The sequence below is a fragment of the Lytechinus pictus genome, chromosome 2 (genome assembly GCF_037042905.1).
Source record: "Lytechinus pictus isolate F3 Inbred chromosome 2, Lp3.0, whole genome shotgun sequence".
Classification (NCBI taxonomy): Eukaryota; Metazoa; Echinodermata; class Echinoidea; order Temnopleuroida; family Toxopneustidae; genus Lytechinus; species Lytechinus pictus.
In genome coordinates this window covers 67,214,677-67,234,720 of record NC_087246.1, presented here as the reverse complement: position 1 = coordinate 67,234,720, position 20,044 = coordinate 67,214,677, and the positions used below count along the sequence as shown (strand labels likewise).

The window sequence follows — 20,044 nt, the reverse complement described above, 5'->3', positions numbered from 1 at the left end:
TCATGAGCAACTGTTGTTGTTGTTTTCTCTGTACAATAGAGACAAACTGCTTTGCAAGAAACTTTATTGCTTTATTTTAGGGCCTACATACTTCCACTTGTTGACTACTAAAGAAAAAGAGGTTTAACAGAGGTGAGATCAGGACGTTTTTACTGACAAATCTGCTCTGAGCCAATCAGATAAGGATTCTGGTAGCTTGTAACAAACACCCAGTGAAATTCACAAACTATTTTTTCTTGAAATGCTCCCCTGAAATTTGGGGTCAAACTTTCTCAAGTGGCAGTGATCTCAAGGTCCAATAGAGGTTCATCAGCCAATCGAATGTAAGGATTTTGGTAGCTTATAACAAGTACATGTAGTCAGTGAAAATCACTGCAATATTTCATGAAATGCTACCCTGAAGTTCACATACCAGGGTCAAACCTTTGTGACAGTGATCCCAAGGTTCAACATAAACAAGACTTTCCCTCTGTCCTCGAACAGAGCCTGGCCACAGAAGTTTACTCCAGGTACTTCTTACTCATATAATATGGGTTGATGTCTTTTGTTTGACATTTCACAGGAATAGACTTTGGGTCTGATTGCTCTTTCACATGTGTTTGAAAAAAAAAAATTTATTGCACACCATTTCATTGCATGGCATCGATTTTATCTGGCTTCAAGATCAGAAAAAAAAAAAACCAGAAAGGGCATTATGCAGAAAATCTTGATTTGTTAATTTTGAAAGATCCAGGACAAAAATTAGGAAATCTCCTTCATAAAAATAAAAACCAGAACGGAGTTTAACATTTAAAGCTGCTCCGTGTACAAAACCTTCAAGAGGCCCCCCCCCCCCCCTCTTAATAAGCCAGTTCGTAGTTCCTTTCTGCGCATGATCAGAGGAAGGTCATTTGTACCAGAGTGACATGGTGGCTTAAAATTTAATGAGATAAGAAACAACTTTGATGCCTTGATTATTCATATATTCTTTTGAATTGTGCTTTTCATTTACATCCACAAAAAAAAAACCAATGCGTCCACGAAGACTGGTATTTCACAGTTTGCCAAGTACATTGTGCAACATGCTATAGTATGCATTCAAAGTAGAAATGTAACAATACCTTCATACAGTAGTGTTCAATGGTGTGCTATTTTAGTTACTGGTCTATTCAATTTCTTCATCCTGCTATGTAAGGCATGCTAACGTAATATCTTGCTTTGAAATGTGCCTATCATACTGAAAGAAATGAAAGGTCGTTTGACCAATATTGTCCATGAAGTAACTACGAACTGGTCTATTCTAGTATGGTGTCAATTTCCTACATGTAATGGCTCTGGCAAACCCTGGATGCGGTCCAAACCAAATATATTGATGCGATCTCTAAGCACCCCACCTACACAAAACACAAGAACTGAATACCACTCTGCTGATTTTCTGCACGTACATTGAGTCATCTATTGAAGCAAAGTTTCTACATGCTTTGGTCTCTTTCACTTTTCCAATGTGCACAAGTGGAGGGGGGGCAGTGCAAGGTTGGGGTGAGGGGTTCGTTGTTGTGGTGGTGGTGGTTACTTTAAAGGGGAAAATAAGGCTATGTTACAGTGGTACATGTAATTACAAACTGATTTAAAAATGAGAACAAACAAGAAATCAGAATGACCACAAATGTCTGAAAGAAATAAAACAAGGCATAAAAAGGTTTTGATAAATGAGATTACTGCAAATTTCAAATTAAGTAAATTCCTTCCTCTTTTTAAGAACTAATATAATTTCATGCACAAGAACTACCTGTATCATCAGAACCCGAGCATCTATTGAAATTGAACTGACACACAAAAAGCATGTCGTGTATCTAAAATGAATCAGTTTTGAAGGCTTTTAAAGTCAATTGACCTTGCATCTGCTAAGAGCTTATCTGCAATTCAAATATTTCTTCACAAGGGGCGCAGCACTAAGAATAAAATGTGTTTTTTTTTTCTAATAATGCAGCTCTAGAGCCAAAGGGGTATAATTATGTAGTCATATGACAGCATTGTTTTTGACAAAGTTCACCATCTTATGATCACACAATCTTGATAAATTTATGATAGTATCATGGTTACAGGTGCTTTTTACAAACAGACCAAACAAAGTTAAGAGACTAGCAAAATTGGTTAATTGCCAATTTGTCTATTGCCAACTCCTCCACTCATCTCAAGGTCTACCTTCATTTAGTCGAATTCCATCCGTCCATCAACGTTTCATCTACATGTACATGTACAACCATTTGGTCCAATCATTACTTCGTCTAATCACCAATTCATCTACAGACCATTTCGTCTCATAACCAGTAGGTCTATCTATTTTATTTTCATTTATTTTGCCCAATTAACACTTAGTCTAATCAGAACAAATGGTATGGACTAAATTGCTATTGGACAAACTGGTTGTAAGACGAAATGGTGAGTGGACAAAATGGCGATTAGGCCATGTGGGTAGTGGATGAATTGATGGTACACCAAATTATGGTAGATGGGCTGGTAATTGGACAAATCGGCATTAGACCAATTGAAAGTAAACCGCTGAAATTGACAATATTCAGTGGGTTTTTTAAGCCTACATGTACAAGAACCGAAGTCTCTAGTGTAGTTACAATTAAAGGGTCTTGTAAGCTTTCATAATTAAATACTCTACAGGGTACCAAGAGAATTGTTATAATAACAATAAAATATGCACTATTTCTATTTAACATATACAATCAGCCAATCAAATCAAATGATTTAAGCAGGCTAGATTTAAGTAGATTTAGACTGTTTTGTAAATTTTTAGCAAGTTTTATGAAATGGGACTCATATCTGTACATGTGTTTATCTCTTGAATCCCCCCCCCCCCATCTCTCATCTTTCTTCTCTTTTTATCCTTTTCTTGGGCTTTAAATTATAATACAGAGCCGTAGAATAACATGTACATCCGTAAATGTACAGAAGCATAGTCCTCACCAACAATAAGTTGATTTGAATACAAAGAGAATCAAACAATCCCAACACTGAAAAGTCGTCAAATTCAGATATAAAATGAAGTTATGAGAAACTCGTTACAAGTTTCTTTTTAACAGACATTTGTGCATAAATTACATGTAGGGAGCAGAATGTAGATGATGTCATATACTCATTATTCTTTTGTAATTTTCTAAGAAAAATAGATATTGCAAAGTTTGTCCTATATGTGCTGTGAAAAACCTTGTTTCACTGCACCATGAACATGTACAAGATGCCATCAATGTTGAGCTTCTTCATTACCAAATTCGCATTAAAAAAAAAGTATTTGGGTAAGTCCAAGAATTCGCGCGTGTTAAGTACAGTGTATGGGACATTTCAGAGGGTTTAACTTTAATGACCTGAAAAATAGTGTTAAATGGCTCTAATTAGATTGAATACCCTCATGATGGTGGATATCTAGGAGAAGAATAATCATGCAAAAAATGGTGACATATGACCTTTTAGAGAGAAAAGACTGGCCGTTACGTATGGGACGCAGAGAGAAGACAATTATTCAAACACTTTTTTCAAGTTGAGAATTCTCTGAAAGTATTTCATTTGACAACTTTCAACTTAGTGTGATAAAAGTCACAACAGTCTAGTATAGGCAAGTTTCATGTCATATTAAGCCAATACCCTCTTATTACGGATGCTAATTAAACAAATTAATGACATGTTACGTATGGGACAGTTACGTATGGGACATTTTGTCCCCATAGAGAACGTACACAATTTTCCCCATAATTTAAAAAATGAAAATAATTTAAGATATGGAAATAACATAAGACTTTTTTTCCTTTAAAATGTTCTATTGAGATATATTTCATATGACTGAAAATAAAATTAGCCAATTCAACAATTTTTTTTCTTTTTTCATGGTTTCATGAATTTCTGATGAATTTCTATTGTTTTTTATATTTTTCATATCTTTAAATTTTCAATTTTTTTTTGCTTCAATTGCTTTCATTTATCAGTATTTATAACAAACCAGTCTTTAGAAACTAAAGAAAAGGTAAATAAATTCCTTTAAGAGCACTTGAAATTTGTTTTTCTCCATTCACTTTGTACACAAATCTCCCCATTGACATTGTGTGTAAATGTCCCATACATAACATTTTTTAAAACTAATTTTTGATTAAAAAAGTAAACTATATTTTTGAAACTTTTTGTGGTATAACATTTTCATACTCAATAAATTAGAACTTCCTAGAGATGCAACAATACAAGTATTGTATTCTGAGAAATAACTTTTAAAAAAATCCTAAAAATGTTACATATGGGACATTTCATCCTTGGACAAGACCTAATTTGCATATTTAATTAGATGACACCACTTTTTTTCCCCCAAAAGTAATAAGATGTTAGGGGGTCCATGTCCCACCTACTGTATGACTAAATCTTACAAGTTTTGTTTTGATTTTCTATGAGTTTTTATAGTTGTCCAATACGTAACGCCCATTTTACCAATTATGCAAATTAGCATAATATTAAATTTTTCTGAATGAAATTTTAAAATTCAACTCTTGGGCTTTCTTACCCCACCAAACAGAACTTCTTAAAATAAAGATGAAATTTTGTCTTCAAGGGTGGCCTTTTCTTGGACTTGCCCATTTGGTGTGTATGAAACCAGGTCCTTGCCTGCCACTCCAAAGTTTTATTAAAATTCTCCATTTAACATTTGGAGGAATTGTGAAAATTAGAGCAGCAGGCCAGGCCATAGTAAAACACATACACATGTGTACTGCTCTACATCAGAAAGACTTAAAATTGAAAAATTCCCCTAAAGACCCCTATGGCTTTCCATACATCCTTCACTTCCATTTAGAAAACCACGTGGCAATGTCCATTCATTAGACTACCTAATGGGGCTAACATACATGTATTACGGTACAGTGTGCATGAGAAACTGAGCAAGTACTACAGTACCAAATTACGTACAGTGGAAGTAATTGATTGTATTAGTATTTCCTTTGTGCAGTTATAGGCTGTGAAGTTCCACACAGGGCAGACATGAAAGTGACAATGTGGGCTGTGATATAGGTTAATGTCATGTGGAGGTCAAATAAGGGCACTTCCAGTGCTTCAACCTGCATGAAGTACATGTATTGCATCATACTCTGATCAGGTAAACTGTGAATAACTCTCCCTTCCATATTCTGATGATGGGGTAATAATAGTCATCACAACAACAAAAACAACAGTGATGATAATAGAATAATAATTATAAAAACAAAAACAACAATAACAACAATCATTATCATCTGAGTAGTTATGGTCGGGTACACCCTGGTTGATCCAGGATCTCGTTTCATACATGTAAGACTTGATAAAACAAATGCTCAATTTATTCTATCAGCCTATCAAATCAAATGATTTCAGTAGCTTAAAACAATTTTTGCACATTTGTTATTAAAAACAAATTTTATTAGATGGGCTCCTTGTATGGTCCAACGTTTTGATGGGCTAGAGTATTACCGGTATTTAAATTTGGCCCAACAAAAGGTTCTAGGGGGGTAATGTGCAGGCCTACATGTACATTAAGAGGATGATGCCAACTGCCTTTCAGATTGAGATTTTCTTACCTAAACTGCCTCCTTTGCATCCATTGAGTATCCTCTGCGCTCTCTGCTTTGCATCTGATGGGAAATTCGGATCATCCAAGAGTGCTGGATATGTACATAGAGCTACCACCTATCAAGGAATTCATGTTAAAGGATGTTGGAGCATTGATCAGCAAAACATATCTCATCTTTGTATTGAAATTTGAAAACAAAATATAACCCAATACAAAAGCCGGGTGATCTATGTATGTATGTATGTAAATCAAACAAACAATTTGAAGATTTTTTGGTTAAAACCATCACTCTATTCTGCAATCAAACAATGTATTAAGCGTGTGCATATTAATACCAGTATAAATCTGACTGCACATGGACACTGGTGTGTGATCCTTACATGGACATCTGCCTCTCTGTCAAATCGTAGTTATTTTTGTCAAGTATAAACATCTACACCTGTACATCATAGTACATGTGAGTGACCACCAATACAGAAGTGCCCACCAAAGTAAATAATATTGTGATATGAATCATACAGGTACTCCACAAGTATTGAAAGATAAGATTGTGCAGGTAATTTATGACCATTTGAGAAAAAAAAATTATACCCCTCTTTCAATTGCTATTTAAAAAAAAATCATGCATGTATCCTCAGCTGCAAGTCCAACTGACTAACATACTGTACAGCAAAAGTATCATTGCAGTGAAAATGTGTACACTCCTACATGGAAGAATATTTTGTGTTAAAACAACATTACCAAGCCTCCCCCCAGCCAAGATTAATAATATGAATTATTTCTCGAATCAGATTGAATTGAATTGTTATTACCAAAGGCTTGCACAATAATTACTTGGATTTAAGTTAGGCAACAGAATGAATTGATTATCAAATGCACCAATACTGCCGTTTAGTGCACATGGGATACATGTATGTAAATTTCTCCCTTAAAATCAATACAGCAGGTAAAATTGCAGATTAAGTTCAAAATCTTTCGTCTACATGTACATAGAGATTTACGAGAGTATTATTAATCAATCTAACATTAAAATCATCACAAAGGTCTCTTAAAGGGATGCTCCAGGCTGAAGATATTTGTATCTCAATAAATAAGAGTAAAATTCACAGAGCAAAATTTTATCAAAATCGGATAACATGTAACAAAGTTATTGAATTTTATACATTTGCATTATTCCAGTGAAACAGTTCTACATGTAGGCATGTCTTCATGAATATTCATTAGGTGGGCTGATGATGTTATTTGTTATCCGATTTTTATCAAATTTTCAGCATTTTTTCTGTGAATTTTACTCCATTTATTAAGCAGGGCTCGACATTAGCAGTGGTACGGGGCAACCTAAATCGAGTCGGGCCACCAAAATTCTGTAAAAGTTGGCTACCAAAGTTTTGCTAAATTGTAATATTTAGCATGGAGCCTTGTGTTATTAAAAAGATATACCGTAAATATTTTCAGCCCGGAGAATCCCTTTAATACGAGGTATTGCTTAGTGATTGCTGGACTTCATGACAAGGTCTGAAGGCCGAAGTCAAAGTCAAATTAAGTTCAAAGTTTTCAGTACAGTCGATTAACGTAGCAAAACAAACAATAATGAACCATGAACCAAATTTGAGTGTCAAAAGGACTCTTTAAATATTGGTTTAACATTCAAAGGGGTACATAAATGAAAGAAAATGAAATTGCTTACATGTAAATAGACAAAGTTCTAGTACTACAATGAAATTCAAGTTTAGTACCCACTTCTTGATAAATTATATCTGTGATCAAATACATGTATGTTCTAATATCTTTCCAGCAAAATAAACATGTATGATGGGGTGTCCAAACTTCGCGCACTTTTCAAAAATATTCATCAGGCTGATTTTTTTTCACAAAATATTCATAATTCATACAAAAAGAATTCAAGAAATAGTTACCACATTGACGGCAAGATCGTAAAGTATAAAATCATGGACGAAAATGTGAAGTAGGTCAAGGGCTTTCGCCGGTATCGCGATCTCAAAATTCTATTCCGATCGGCGAATGCGCGCTGTGCTGGAAAACCGTTCAGAAAAAGTGTGACCTAACTTCGCGGACCAAAGTTTTTGTGGAGATTTAAACAGAAACTCAAGCTGAAAAAGTGAAAAATTTATATCAGATTGATGGCAAAATGCTATAGAATCGGTTAGTACCATATTTAACTCACATTTTTGATGATTTATGCTTGCAAAATGGTGATATCGTGATGCTTGTTGAGAATATCAGATTTCTTCAAAACGGGCGCTAACGGCGACAAATTTGCCGATCTTTTGCCAATATTTTCATGAATACTGAACTCATCCTAAAGAAACTTACACCAAAGGGTAATTTTAGGTCGCTTTTCACGTTGGTGATGTCAGATTTTAAGGATATTGGCTAGTTTTTTAGATAATGACCGTCCGCGAAGTATGGACACGCGCGAAGTTTGGACTCACTGCCATACATTGCAAACTTTTTTTGGGGGGGTGTGGTAGATGGTGGTAGGGCCTACAATGATTGTTGATAAAAGATCTACTTTTTAAAGAGTGTTTATATGTGACTCCTTAAAACTTGATTTCACAATTTGGAATAATTTTGGCACTGTGATCGTCACAGTACATGTACATCATTTCAGTGAGACAGAGGCTAGAGCGGACATTTCTCTATATAATGTGAATGAACTTGTCATTATGTTACAAGAATTCAAACAACACTATATGTAGAACAATATGACAATCCTCACTAAGGCAATAGCATTTTACTATGATCTTGATTCTTGATCATATTTAGTTGGAGTGATAGAATTTCACAAGGTCAATTTAGCATTTCACTATCAGATATGAGAGCCCTAAAGCAGACAAATTAATCTAAAAATACTGTAGGCCTGTGGAGATCGTAACCTGTCAGACGTGCACCCTGTAATATAAATTACACAATGCCAGTGGGCTATAACTTGTACAAGTAGATCTGTTTACAAGCTACACACATGATGCAGAATAGAGAGGAAGGGAATATGATCGGACCAGTGCGTGGTTGACAGATCCCTTGAGAATTTGCCTGTATCACTTACTTGTCTGAGAAATGTCATTGGTTTTTGACCCATCGCATGAGCATCTCCAATATTGCACTTGATAACGGAGGGGAAAGCCTTGGTATCTCCCTGTAGTGACAAAATCAAATGTAATTAAACTCAAATTAACTCTCAATATGATGGTCAATGTGACAATGTTCCATTTCAAGACTGAAGACTAAATGAGGAATAAGACCAAGCCTCTTTCTTTCTGGCAGTTTATCTAAAAATGGATTCAATTTTCTTATATTTTTTTGTTACTTAAGGTACATTTAGGTCATTGTACCAGTTGACATGCATTACTTGAAAGAGAAATTCTGGTTCATGCTCCGTCAATCTGAACATTTCAACTTTATTTCAAAAAAGAAAATAAAGATAATTTTTTTAACAAGTGGAGTGCTTCTGGCAGTCTCGCCTGCATTACGCGATTTAATACAGCAGTAGTGCTGACTTTGAAAATGACTACATATAATTATTCCCCCCAAAACCCCATTCATGTATGTACTACGTTCATTGACCCTAAATAACATTTGACCTTGATCAAGTGACCTATGACTTGTGCAAGATGAGCAATGATACTGGATTACCCCTACATGTATGTCCACATTTGATTAACTATATCCATAAACTTTCAAAGTTATGATGGCAATTCCTCAAATACCCCTAACAATCCAACATGGCCAAAGTTTGTTGACCCTTAGTGACCTTTGTCATGTGAATTGAAACTCAAACATGATATTCAGGGATACATGGTTGCTATTAAGACCAAGTTTCATGAACTACATGTAGATCCATTAACTTTAAAGTTATGACAATTCCTCAAATAACCCCAACATGGCCAAAGTTCGTTGACCCTAAGTGAACTTTGACCTTAATCATGTGACCTGAAACTCAGGCAGGATCTTCAGTGATACACTATTACCCCTATGTCTAAGTCTTATTACCCTTATGTCTAAGTCTTATAATCTAGGTCCATATAATTTGAAGTTATGACTAATTTCAAAATCTTAATCTTGGTTAAGATTTTGATATTGATTCCCCCAACATGGTCTAAGTTCATTGACCCTAAATGACCTTTGACCTTGATCATGTGACCTAAAACTCGGGCAGAATTTTAAGTAATACTTGATTACCCTTATGTCCAAGTTTTATGAAGTAGGTCCATATACTTTTTAAGTTATGATGTCATTTCGAAAACTTAATCTTGGGTTAAGATTTGATGTTGACGCCGTCGTCGAAAAAGCGGCGCCTAGTCTCGCTCTGCTATGCAGGCGAGAAAACAAAAAATCGGAACATTTTTCCTGGATTTTTTCTATAACTGCACATTTTTATTCATGAAAGAATGGTAAGACAAAGAGCTCAAATTAGTGATTTTTTTTGTTTGTTGCATAAGATTTGACAGGTGGTTTACAATGGAATGTACATCATACATGTATGAAACTTTCAAAATTTAACACCTTTCTACATGTAGCTTATCAAATTATCATAATCTTTTACAGGGAATACTTAAAAAAAAGACATAAATGGAGGTCTGTTAGTGAGTGGGGCATAAATGGCACATAGATAGATCTACCTCCAATCAAAGATCATCATCATCATCGAGATATTTTCAGGTCAATAATGCACTAGATCTAGACTAGATCTAATTATGATTTTTCTTTCTTTAAAAGATTGATGCACAGAAGAGAGAGTTTTTAAATAATTGGTTGATCTAATAAAAATATTACATTGGTTGAAAAAAACTGGGCACGACAGAGATGAAGAGCATCAATAATCAAAATTCAACTCCCGTGACTCCCGCGCCTTCCTTTTCAAATTGCCGGGTGTTCAATCATTCCCGCGCCGGTATTGGCGCGGCGACCATAGTACAATACCTGTTCCAATTCCTTCTGAATCTGCGTGGCACGTTGGACGATGGGGCCTCTGACGGCATACTCCATCAATCGTATGTGTGGATTCATTGTTTCTAAAGACAAAACTTTGCCCCTCTTTGAAACTCCATTTCCCTGACAACTCATGGTGCCGTTGGTGATGAGGACAGATCTTTCCCCATTCACTGCCATTCTCAGAATGCTTGGTTTACGCGTGATCAAACTGCTCGCGACACTTCGGGCTCTACCAAAAGTTGACATTACGAAATGGGTAATCGGCGCTACGTTACGGTCAATGCATGAAATGTACACGGCACACTGCACTGTCAGCACACTTCTCCTGCGTGATACTCTATCGTACAAGTCTCTGGCTCTGACATGCAGTAGAACTCAGCTTATTATAATATTATGCAACTTTGTTTGTAGTGGTCCACTGATCAGAATTGAAGAATCGATTGATGAAGTGAGAGTACTCCAAGAATATTATAAAATCTTGTTAGTGAAAAACGTTCAGAGAGAGCGTTCAGAGAAGTCTTTACGTGAAGTTAACGAAGCTAGGTCATGAGTATAGTAGGCTAAGTGTGTACAGCGGTTCGTGTAAATTTTAGGATTTCGGGCATGCAGCCTGGATTGATATGCATGAACGAATATTGAATATTTGAATAAGCCACATTTTTTTCTCGGTCTTCAATAGATAGGGATCCGGATGGGAATATAGTATTGACAAGACATAAACTAGACTTAACTTTTATAATTTTGTTTAACGTGTATCACGGAAAACTTTGCTGAAGTATGGTAAAACTTGGTAAAACTTTCTTATTGCCAGGCTCAAAATGACTCCAGTATAATATGACTATTAAAATTGTCACTATTACTACCATCGCTTAATTGTCACTGAAATCTTCACACCACCCCCCCCCCCCTCACTCAGTTTGCCTCCGCACCGGCATGGTTGAGCATGTATATCTGTACCAGTCCATGAAGCCGATCTTCTTAGTGTCAAATCTGCAAAAAGTGAATAATGAAGTACATAAGGAGTGGTATAAATCTGGGGGTGAGGGATATAGCCACCCACCTCGGATATTGATTGCGAGAAAAATAGCAAACCATACACAAAGTAGGAAGGGGTTGGTGCAAGGACATCGGACCCGTGACCAGTGGCGTTAATCCGACGGTAAGAGCAGTGGTGTGGGGGGTTATCACCATTGGTTATCACCCCCGGCCCCTCAACTGGTATTTATATGGGGTATATGACTGCAACATCTATTGGTGAATACATATAGGCCTCTCACGATTGTATATGGATTCGTTGTGATATAATAACTGTATGCGAAGCGAGCGAGCAAATTTTCAGTAGTTGGAATTAGACAGAATGGTGTCCAAAAACGTCTACCAAAAGCCGTGTAATAATGGGAGAAATACGGCGAGCGAGCGTAGTGAGAGAGCATTGAAAATGTTTCTTTCGTCGGTTTAAAATGTTACAGATCTCGAGGAAAATAAGGTAATTTATCTATCTGAATGAAAACTTTAGAAGAAAAGTAAAAAGAAGTATCAAAACTGGCAAATAAGGATGAAACAGTCGAGATTTGTTTAATGAAAATTAACTCATTATCTCCGGGGAGATGAGAATTGAAAAAATGGAATTATCATGATAGGGAATAAGGGTTCCTTATGAAATGATTATCGTGATTGTATGCCATCATATTGATACTTTTTCATTGTTTGACTTTGTTCATCACTTTGTACACTGCTTTCCTTTGAAATAAAGAAATGATTTAGAATCTTATTGTCATTATGCAGCTTATATAACCTTTGCAATAAAGCCATACGTACGAATATACCCTTGGGATTATTATCATTGAGCGCGGGAGCGTATAACGACCGAGCAAGAAATTTTGCGTTTTTAGAATTATTCAAACATTATTACTGCATCAAAAGATGAATCCACGCAATCATAAACTGTTCAATATTGACCCAATTATTGTGTCATTATATCTCAAAGTCTCTTGCCGGATCTCTTGCTCGGTCGCTTCGTATATAATTTTAACACATTTTCCTGATATATGCCATCACAAAACGCTGAAAAGGTTACATTATTTCATGATAATTATGTTTACGTGATATAGATATAGGCCTACATCCTCGAGAAGAGGCCCTTAATTAATTGGGGTTGCCCCCCCCCCCCCCCCCGCCTCCAGCTCCTCCACGGCTAGGTCTGAATTCACGCCACTTGTGGCATCATCGGCTCTCTCATCAGGGGCCGCGGAACGGTTTTCAAAGTGGGGGGGGCTGACCATGCAACAAATCACAATCGTATTGTAATTTTTACGTTTTTGTACATGTTTTTTTTTAAGTAGGGGGCTGAAGCCCCCCCCCCCCCCCCGCTTCCGCGGCTCCTGCTCATGTTGTGAAGCTGTAAATAATGTTTTTTGAAACTTGGAACTCGATTTTGAAAGGATTGTCAGCAATATAACGTTTGTTTGATTTTTCACCATATCAGAGCATCATTTTGTCATGTTTGTTGGGGGAGGAAATGACGTTTAAGATCATGGGTCAAATTGATTGTGAGAGGGCACAACATGGGGTATAAGGTAAACTATCTTTAAAATCCCGACCAAGTGAAGTGAGCCCCAAAAATTGCATTTTTAAAATGAAAATCTATTTTGTTAAAGTTTTGTCATAATACTCAGGAAATGGGGGAAGGCGGGGTAAGTTGTGACACTTTTTGCATTTTGAATGTTAGAATTGATATGACTAAAAATATTGTACAATGTAGTATTAAGTACCTTGCCTTTAAATTTGATTGTTGGGAAATATTTTTCACCTATATATAACTTTCTACCACCACACTGAAAGTCATTGTGACCTTTAAAAAAACCGATGTCAAATGAGAACTGACATGTGAATTTGCTCCTTTCTGCATGCATATCAACATGTTCAGTGGCTTTTTAAGTTTTTTTTTTTTATTATACATTACCATAAGAATTACCATCGCTTAACTTGCCCCATGTTGGCTGGCACAAATTACCCCATGCAGTCCGAACTTAATGCGATATTTTCACATCCACATATTCTTATGCATCCATCATGTAAAAGACTATGGCAACAATGAGAATCCATAACTGCATGGTCTAAAAATATTGTTCTTATTTCTTTATTATATTTAAAGACGTGTGTGGGTAAAAAGCACTAATCTATTTCATTCCCTTTTTTACTTATTTGGCTGAAATCTTTTCTTTTCCTCTAAAAAAGTACTTTTTGTTTCAAAGTTGAAAACAATGTGGTGGGGTTAAGGGTTATGTAATGGGTCATCAATGCATGACACCACCACAATGTCTGACTCATTCATTATTGGCCTGGGGGTGGTGGCTCAACTTGCCCCTATATGCTCAACTTACCCCGCCTTCCCCTACACCTTATCTCACCCTTATACCTCTTTTTCATCTTCTCTTTATTTTTCTTCATCATGTGGGGGCATGCCCCCAAGCCCCCGGCACATCTGTATTCAAGGTGCTAGGTGAATTGGAATGTTTGCCACGCGGATACAAAAGTTGAATAATTGGAAAACAAATTACATCATTATTGCTCACTTGTTTATTCACTTTTCGTCATTTTCTTTTTTCTTATTAACAAAATATCAACGATTCACAACCAATACATTAGCAATAGTGATGTTAAAAGAATGAAGAAAAAAAGCAAAGACGTTTGTTATGGCATTCAAAACAGCTAAAATTAAAGGAAAATTATGTATTTGCAACAAATCATTGCTTATTGTGCATAACTATGTTTTATGAATATAGCAAAAGTTCTAAATACTAATAATAATATAGGATTTGTAAAGCGCACGTATCCACCTTGTTAGGTGCTCAAGGTGCTCCTATAATTACCCCGGCTAAGCTATTGATTCTGGTGCGCACAGCTTTTTGAGGAATTACTTCCTGCCGGTACCCATTTATCTCACCTGGGTCGAGTGCAGCACAGTGTGGATAAATTTCTTGATGTAGGGTAAACACGCCATGGCTAGGATTCGAACCCACGACCCTCTGTTTGAAAGGCGAGAGTCAGAACCACTAGACCACGACGCGCCCACAAATGCATTAACCCTTTTTTTTTTAAATAAGAATTACCCGATTTTGATTATGCTTTACAACGTGGCTGGTTTAAATTTTCTTAGTTTTCGTTCCAATCAACTAAAATTATTCCTCAATGGACGTGGCACCAAATAAAATAACATGAGAATACAAATTGTAAAGATATCAACCAGGTACATGAGGTATATCTGTTATAGGGGTGAGGGTGTGTGTCTGTATATGGGGTAGGGGATGTAGGCCCCAAGGAATATGTGGAGAAATAATTTAACCAAGTTAAAATAAAAAGCAAATCAACATAATACACTTTGACCAAGGAGGTTTGAATAGAAATGGATTATCAGCAAACTGATTTCCTTTAAACCAAGATCCAATTAGCCACCACCAGAAACTAGGTCAGGCATGTACTTTGCTTTTTCTTCCTTGCAAATGGGTAGACAAAAAGATTCCTCAATGAGCACTAGCGTACCTACGGGGGGGGGGGGGGGGCAGGGGGCAGTCTGCCCCCCCCTGACGAGCCACAACCCATGCAAAGGACGTATCCCTGCCCCCCCCTGACGAGCTTGAAAGACATTTTTTGCCAACCCCCCTGACGAGCTTGAAGACCTTGTTGTTGTTTTTTTTGCTTGTCATTTTTTTTTCTGGTACGAAATCCTTTATTTGTGATTGAAGACATTTTTTTTTTTTTTTTTTTTTTGCTTGTCATTTTTTTGTTGGACGATTTTGCCCCCCCCCCTGTGGAAAATCCTAGGTACGCCACTGTCAATGAGTCCATATACCAACAGGGCAATAGGGGTCATTGCCTTTTTTGATGATAATCACTTTTAGCTGCATCTCGGTCTGCTGGTAATATGAGTAGTCAATTTTTACCTTTTCAGGGGTATGCAAAAAGAAATGGCGCTATATTTTTCTGAAATATGAATTAAATTGACTCGACTGTGTGCACTAATCAATGCAGGGGCGGATCCAGTATTTTCCAAAAGGGGTTGGGGCAAAAAAAGGTTTTCATGCCATTTTTACATTACAAATTTTTAATTTTGCTTCTCACGTGCCCCCTTTGCCACCCCCCCCCCCCTGGATCTGCGCCTAAATCAATGACACATAAAATAATTAACCTCATTTTATTTTTCCATTTGTATGGAGCGATAGGAAAGTGTCAAAATCTAGTTCTGAATCACTCCGATAAGGTTAATTTCTTACTTTTTTCACTAATAAAAGGAGACTTGATATAATCTTGCCAAATTTCTTAGCGCAAAATGGCTTGGAAAATTATATTTTATCATGTGCTTTATACCTCGGTCACATTTGCTCTACGGCCAGTCGAAAACAGCCGTTTTAATATTTTCTGTACCAGCTACATATATGTGGTTTGAATAAAAATGAATAAAACGGCTTTTTTCGACTCGTCGTACGGCCACCGTCAAGCAAAATGTGACCTGAGGTATTACCCAGTTCTTTTATCGATAGAAATTCAAAAATCACTTCTCGATTTTCCCTATGAAACTGGCGGCTTCGAACGACGGATACCAACGGCAACATTACTGTCGTAGTTTCTTTTTTGCGTCTGTTGGAACTACAGTCATGACAGTCATTAAAATTTCTTGCTTTGAAGTTTGACCACGTAATCTTGAATATTAAATTTTTGATCTGTATACGCGATATTATTCAGATAATGATCAGTGTGAATAACGGAAGCACACCTGCCTGTAAGCGATTCCTCATAGATGGCGCCAGACTTTCTAATTTCAGTCAATCATCGACAAAAACTATGGTGTGTTCAAACCCCATGCACAAACAAACAGTTCGATGGAATATAAAGTTGCCGGGTCAGAGTGAGGGTGTCACTCAACTGCCCTGTGTTAATGTAGTGTACAAAAGCTAAGAGGAAAATGACCGAATATTTGATTTGATTTCATTTCATTTCCACATCCCCCCGAAAAAAAAAATGAGAATGATTAAATAAGTTAATTCCAGGGCAATAACACTATAAAACTTGACATTGATTGAGGCTGGCCACTAAATGCTTATACATTGAATTCAACACTCTTTAACCTTCAGTGGAGCAATGGTTAATAACCTAAAGTGGAAGGGGGTACAAGTGAAGCATTTTCACGTATATTAGATGTGTTACAAGCAAATATGATACTAAAATCACACTTTCCTACCCCCCCCCCCTCCCAACCCACATTGGTGCCCAAATTGGCTTACTCACTTTTCAGATTGATTGATAATGATTTATTTAATTTAAATTCAACAATAGAATTTCAAAATAATGCAAAATATAATGCGACATAATGACATGAAATGGTAACCTTGTGTAAAGCATTTAGCTTGTTAATGAAGGTTCCCCAAATATATAAGTGACATATTAGTACTAGATTAAAAATATCTTTGATTTACGAATTATTAATATCTAACTCTACGTAAAACGATAACGTATTAATGTTATCTTTTCCAAATTCTTTCCATGTTTTTCCTCCAGGGGTGATGCGCCAGCCCATTCCCCCTCTGCTCTGGTTACGGCACTGCCTTCAACCGTCAACACAATGTATATATATATATATATATATGCTTCATTCATACCTGTCTTATTCGTTGGTTTCATGCTGACGAGAGTTTGGAAAAGAAGAGTAACATGGTTAAGCTCAATTCATACGGACAGTCCAGGCTACAAGGGCGCCATCTTGAGTCCCCAATTTTCCAACCAATTACTTCTCATTTTTGGACGCACCGTGAATTACCAAAATATGATCTCCTTCTAATTAATTTTAATAGCTGATCTCTCTCCTCACTCAGTCTCAGTGGCGTACCTAGGATTTTCCACAGGGGGGGGCAAAACCGTCCGCCAAAAAATTTGACAATCAAAAAAAAAAAAAAAAAAAGGTCTTCGATCACAAATAAAGGATTTCGTTCAAGAAGAAAATTGACAAGCAAAAAAAAAAAAAAAAAAAAAAAAGGTCTTCGATCACAAATAAAGGATTTCGTTCCAGAAGAAAAAGATTGACAAGCAAAAAAAAAAAAAAAAAAAAAAGGTCTTCGATCACAAATAAACAAATAAAGAATTTCGTTCCAGAAAAAGATTGACAAGCAAAAAAAAAAAAAAAAAAAAGGTCTTCAAGCTCGTCAGGGGGGAATTTAAGGTCTTAAAGCTCGTCAGGGGGGGCGAAAAAGGTTTTTCAAGCCCGTCAGGGGGGGCAAAGATACGTTTTTGCATGGGTTGTGACTCGTCAGGGGGGGCAGAGTGCCCCCCCTGCCCCCCCCCGTAGGTACGCTAGTGCTCAGTCTTATATGTCTATATTATTATTCATCTCCCCCTACCTCTCTCAATCTTTTCAATCCCTCCCCCCCTCTCTCTCTACAGATGAAAACTTATCTGTCAGAGGCTGCCAGGCGCGTAGCCAGGGGGGCGGTGGGGGCGGTCGCCCCCCCAAAAAAAAACGTCCCCAAAAAGAAAAAAAAAGAAGGGAAAAAAGAGAGGAGAAAAGGAAAAGGGAAGGGAGGAAAGGGAAGAAAGGTAGCTTTGTGTTTTTTTTTCTTTTTATTCTTTTTTTTTTCTCAAAAGAGAAACTCCTTCACTCTTGCTCTAAATTTATATATGAATTTTGCTTCCGCGCTGCGCGCGGTTAAATGACAATATTGAAGATCTCCATTGTTTCCCCCACCCTTTTTCTAACCCTGTTTTTCTACCTCAGCTATATGTGTTTATTGCCAGTTAAAGTTCAAATGTATACATTACGGCATGGAATTAGAGTAAGGTTAGGCCGAAGTATATGAAGTTATCTTTTTTTTAATTGATCGCGCAACTTCTGGTTGGGTCGGCTCCAGGCGGGTAAAATGTTTATATCAATTTCTGCCGTCACCTCCATGAAGTCAACTTCTCCCGCTTTTCAGCTCATTACTAAACAACCATAATTTTTGGGGCAAACAGGTTCCTAATCCAAAAAGAGGAAGGTATAAAATTCGTATCGTATAAGGGTATTAAATAAAAAAGTACAATATTTTTTATCAAATTCTATTAAACTTCATGTCATTTCCCTGTACATTCATCTCCTGTCCTGTTTTGCGCCCTCAGTTTGAAATTTTGAATGACTCTTAAGTTTCTTTATAATTCAATATGAAGCGCTTCAGGATTAAGTCAAAGAAATTAGGCATCCTTTTTATATAATTTCAAAAAATCACAGAAGTTTCAACTTTTTGCGCACTATGTTCCTTTTAATGAAGTTCAATAATCTTAGAAAATTTATTTAATTAGAGCCGATGGGGTTTTGGAGATATCTGCATTATTTTGTTGAAACATCCGCCCTTTGAAATTTCAGAGTTTCGTTGCTCTGCGCGGGGAGTAATATCTTCCTCCTGGCATATACACTTCTTCTCCTCTGTTTTGCGAGTTAAAGATATGCACTGTCGCTAAATTGTTTGTAATCAAATCTGATCTTTCCAAGGGAAGTATTCAATATATGTTTGAGAATATCCTTTTCTCGGGACCCTTTTCATGGCAAAAAAAATTGATAAAACGCTTTAGCTTCCGCACTTCGCGCGGGGTTATTATCATTTTAATTTCCTCCATTGTATTCCTTTTTTGTGCGTTCACAATCTTTTTTGAAAACAAGGTTCATGAAAACTAGGTTCAAAATCACAATATAGTCAACTGAATTGGAGCTGATATAGATACTAGAGACAAGAGAGACGGCTCCTTTTCATTTTAATTTATGAAACACCAAAAGCTTCGCGCTTCGCAAATGGGGGAAACTCCCCCTCCCTGCACCCACCCCCTAGGGAGCGCGCTTCGCGCGCTCTGTAAGTGTTGGCACGCTTCGCGTGCATTTACCGCCCCCTCCAAAATGAAATCCTGGCTACGCGGTTGGAGGCTGCTTATAAAGTGAAAGTGCAAAACATAAAAAATAATTCATTTTCAGCAATCGCAATTTATTGTTCCGATTCAAAACTGCTCGCTCTCGGTTGTTTCTCGTATACTGCGTCCGTCATTTTATCTTGATCAATTACGATATAAAATTTGACCTACTAATAAGGGTAATAAACTAGAGGAAATACTTAACAATTATAAAACATATATTGATCTTTGACAGAATTAACGGAAGCCGGGGGGGGGGGGTTGGGTACCCAATCATTTGGTTAAAGAGGACAGTTTGACCTAAAAATAAATAATAAATAAAAGGGGTAGAATAGATCAAGGAAAATGAAAAACCTGTAATCGAAATCGGGAAAAAAAAATAATGAAGGTACAACAGGGGGCTATGGGTGACCGCTCCCTGCGATTTGAATATAATTTTTACTTTATTTTACATATTTCATAAGTGAACATAATACAAAAACAGTACAACATCAGAAGATTCAACATGATACATGATACAGACATGGCATCATTCATCTAAATCAAATAATGAAATTAAATGAATGAATAATAAATCGATAAATCATAATAATT

At 36.6% G+C, this 20,044-nt stretch overlaps 1 protein-coding gene across 1 annotated transcript; it reads right to left on the bottom strand.

Moving 5' to 3' along the window:
* Window positions 1–3,871: 3,871 nt before the first annotated feature.
* LOC129255123 (alanine aminotransferase 2-like) lies at window positions 3,872–11,097 on the bottom strand. The gene is made up of 3 exons (XM_054893676.2): window positions 10,514–11,097; window positions 8,640–8,729; window positions 3,872–5,688 (listed from the first exon to the last, which is right to left on the bottom strand). The coding sequence occupies exons 1-3, from the start codon at window positions 10,769–10,771 to the stop codon at window positions 5,560–5,562; spliced, it is 477 nt and encodes a 158-aa protein (XP_054749651.1). The 5' UTR covers window positions 10,772–11,097; the 3' UTR covers window positions 3,872–5,559.
* Between the last annotated feature and the right edge of the window lie 8,947 nt (window positions 11,098–20,044).

What these genes read in the sequence shown, in the direction of transcription:
- LOC129255123 (XM_054893676.2), bottom strand. Translation starts at nt 10,771, where the DNA reads ATGTCAACTTTTGGTAGAGCCCGAAGTGTCGCGAGCAGTTTGATCACG. An exon ending in TTCAGAAGGAATTGGAACAG is followed by an intron (nt 8,730 to 10,513) that starts GTATTGTACTAT and finishes TTGTCACTACAG; the next exon opens with GGAGATACCAAGGCTTTCCC. An exon ending in CAATGACATTTCTCAGACAA is followed by an intron (nt 5,689 to 8,639) that starts GTAAGTGATACA and finishes ATTCCTTGATAG; the next exon opens with GTGGTAGCTCTATGTACATA.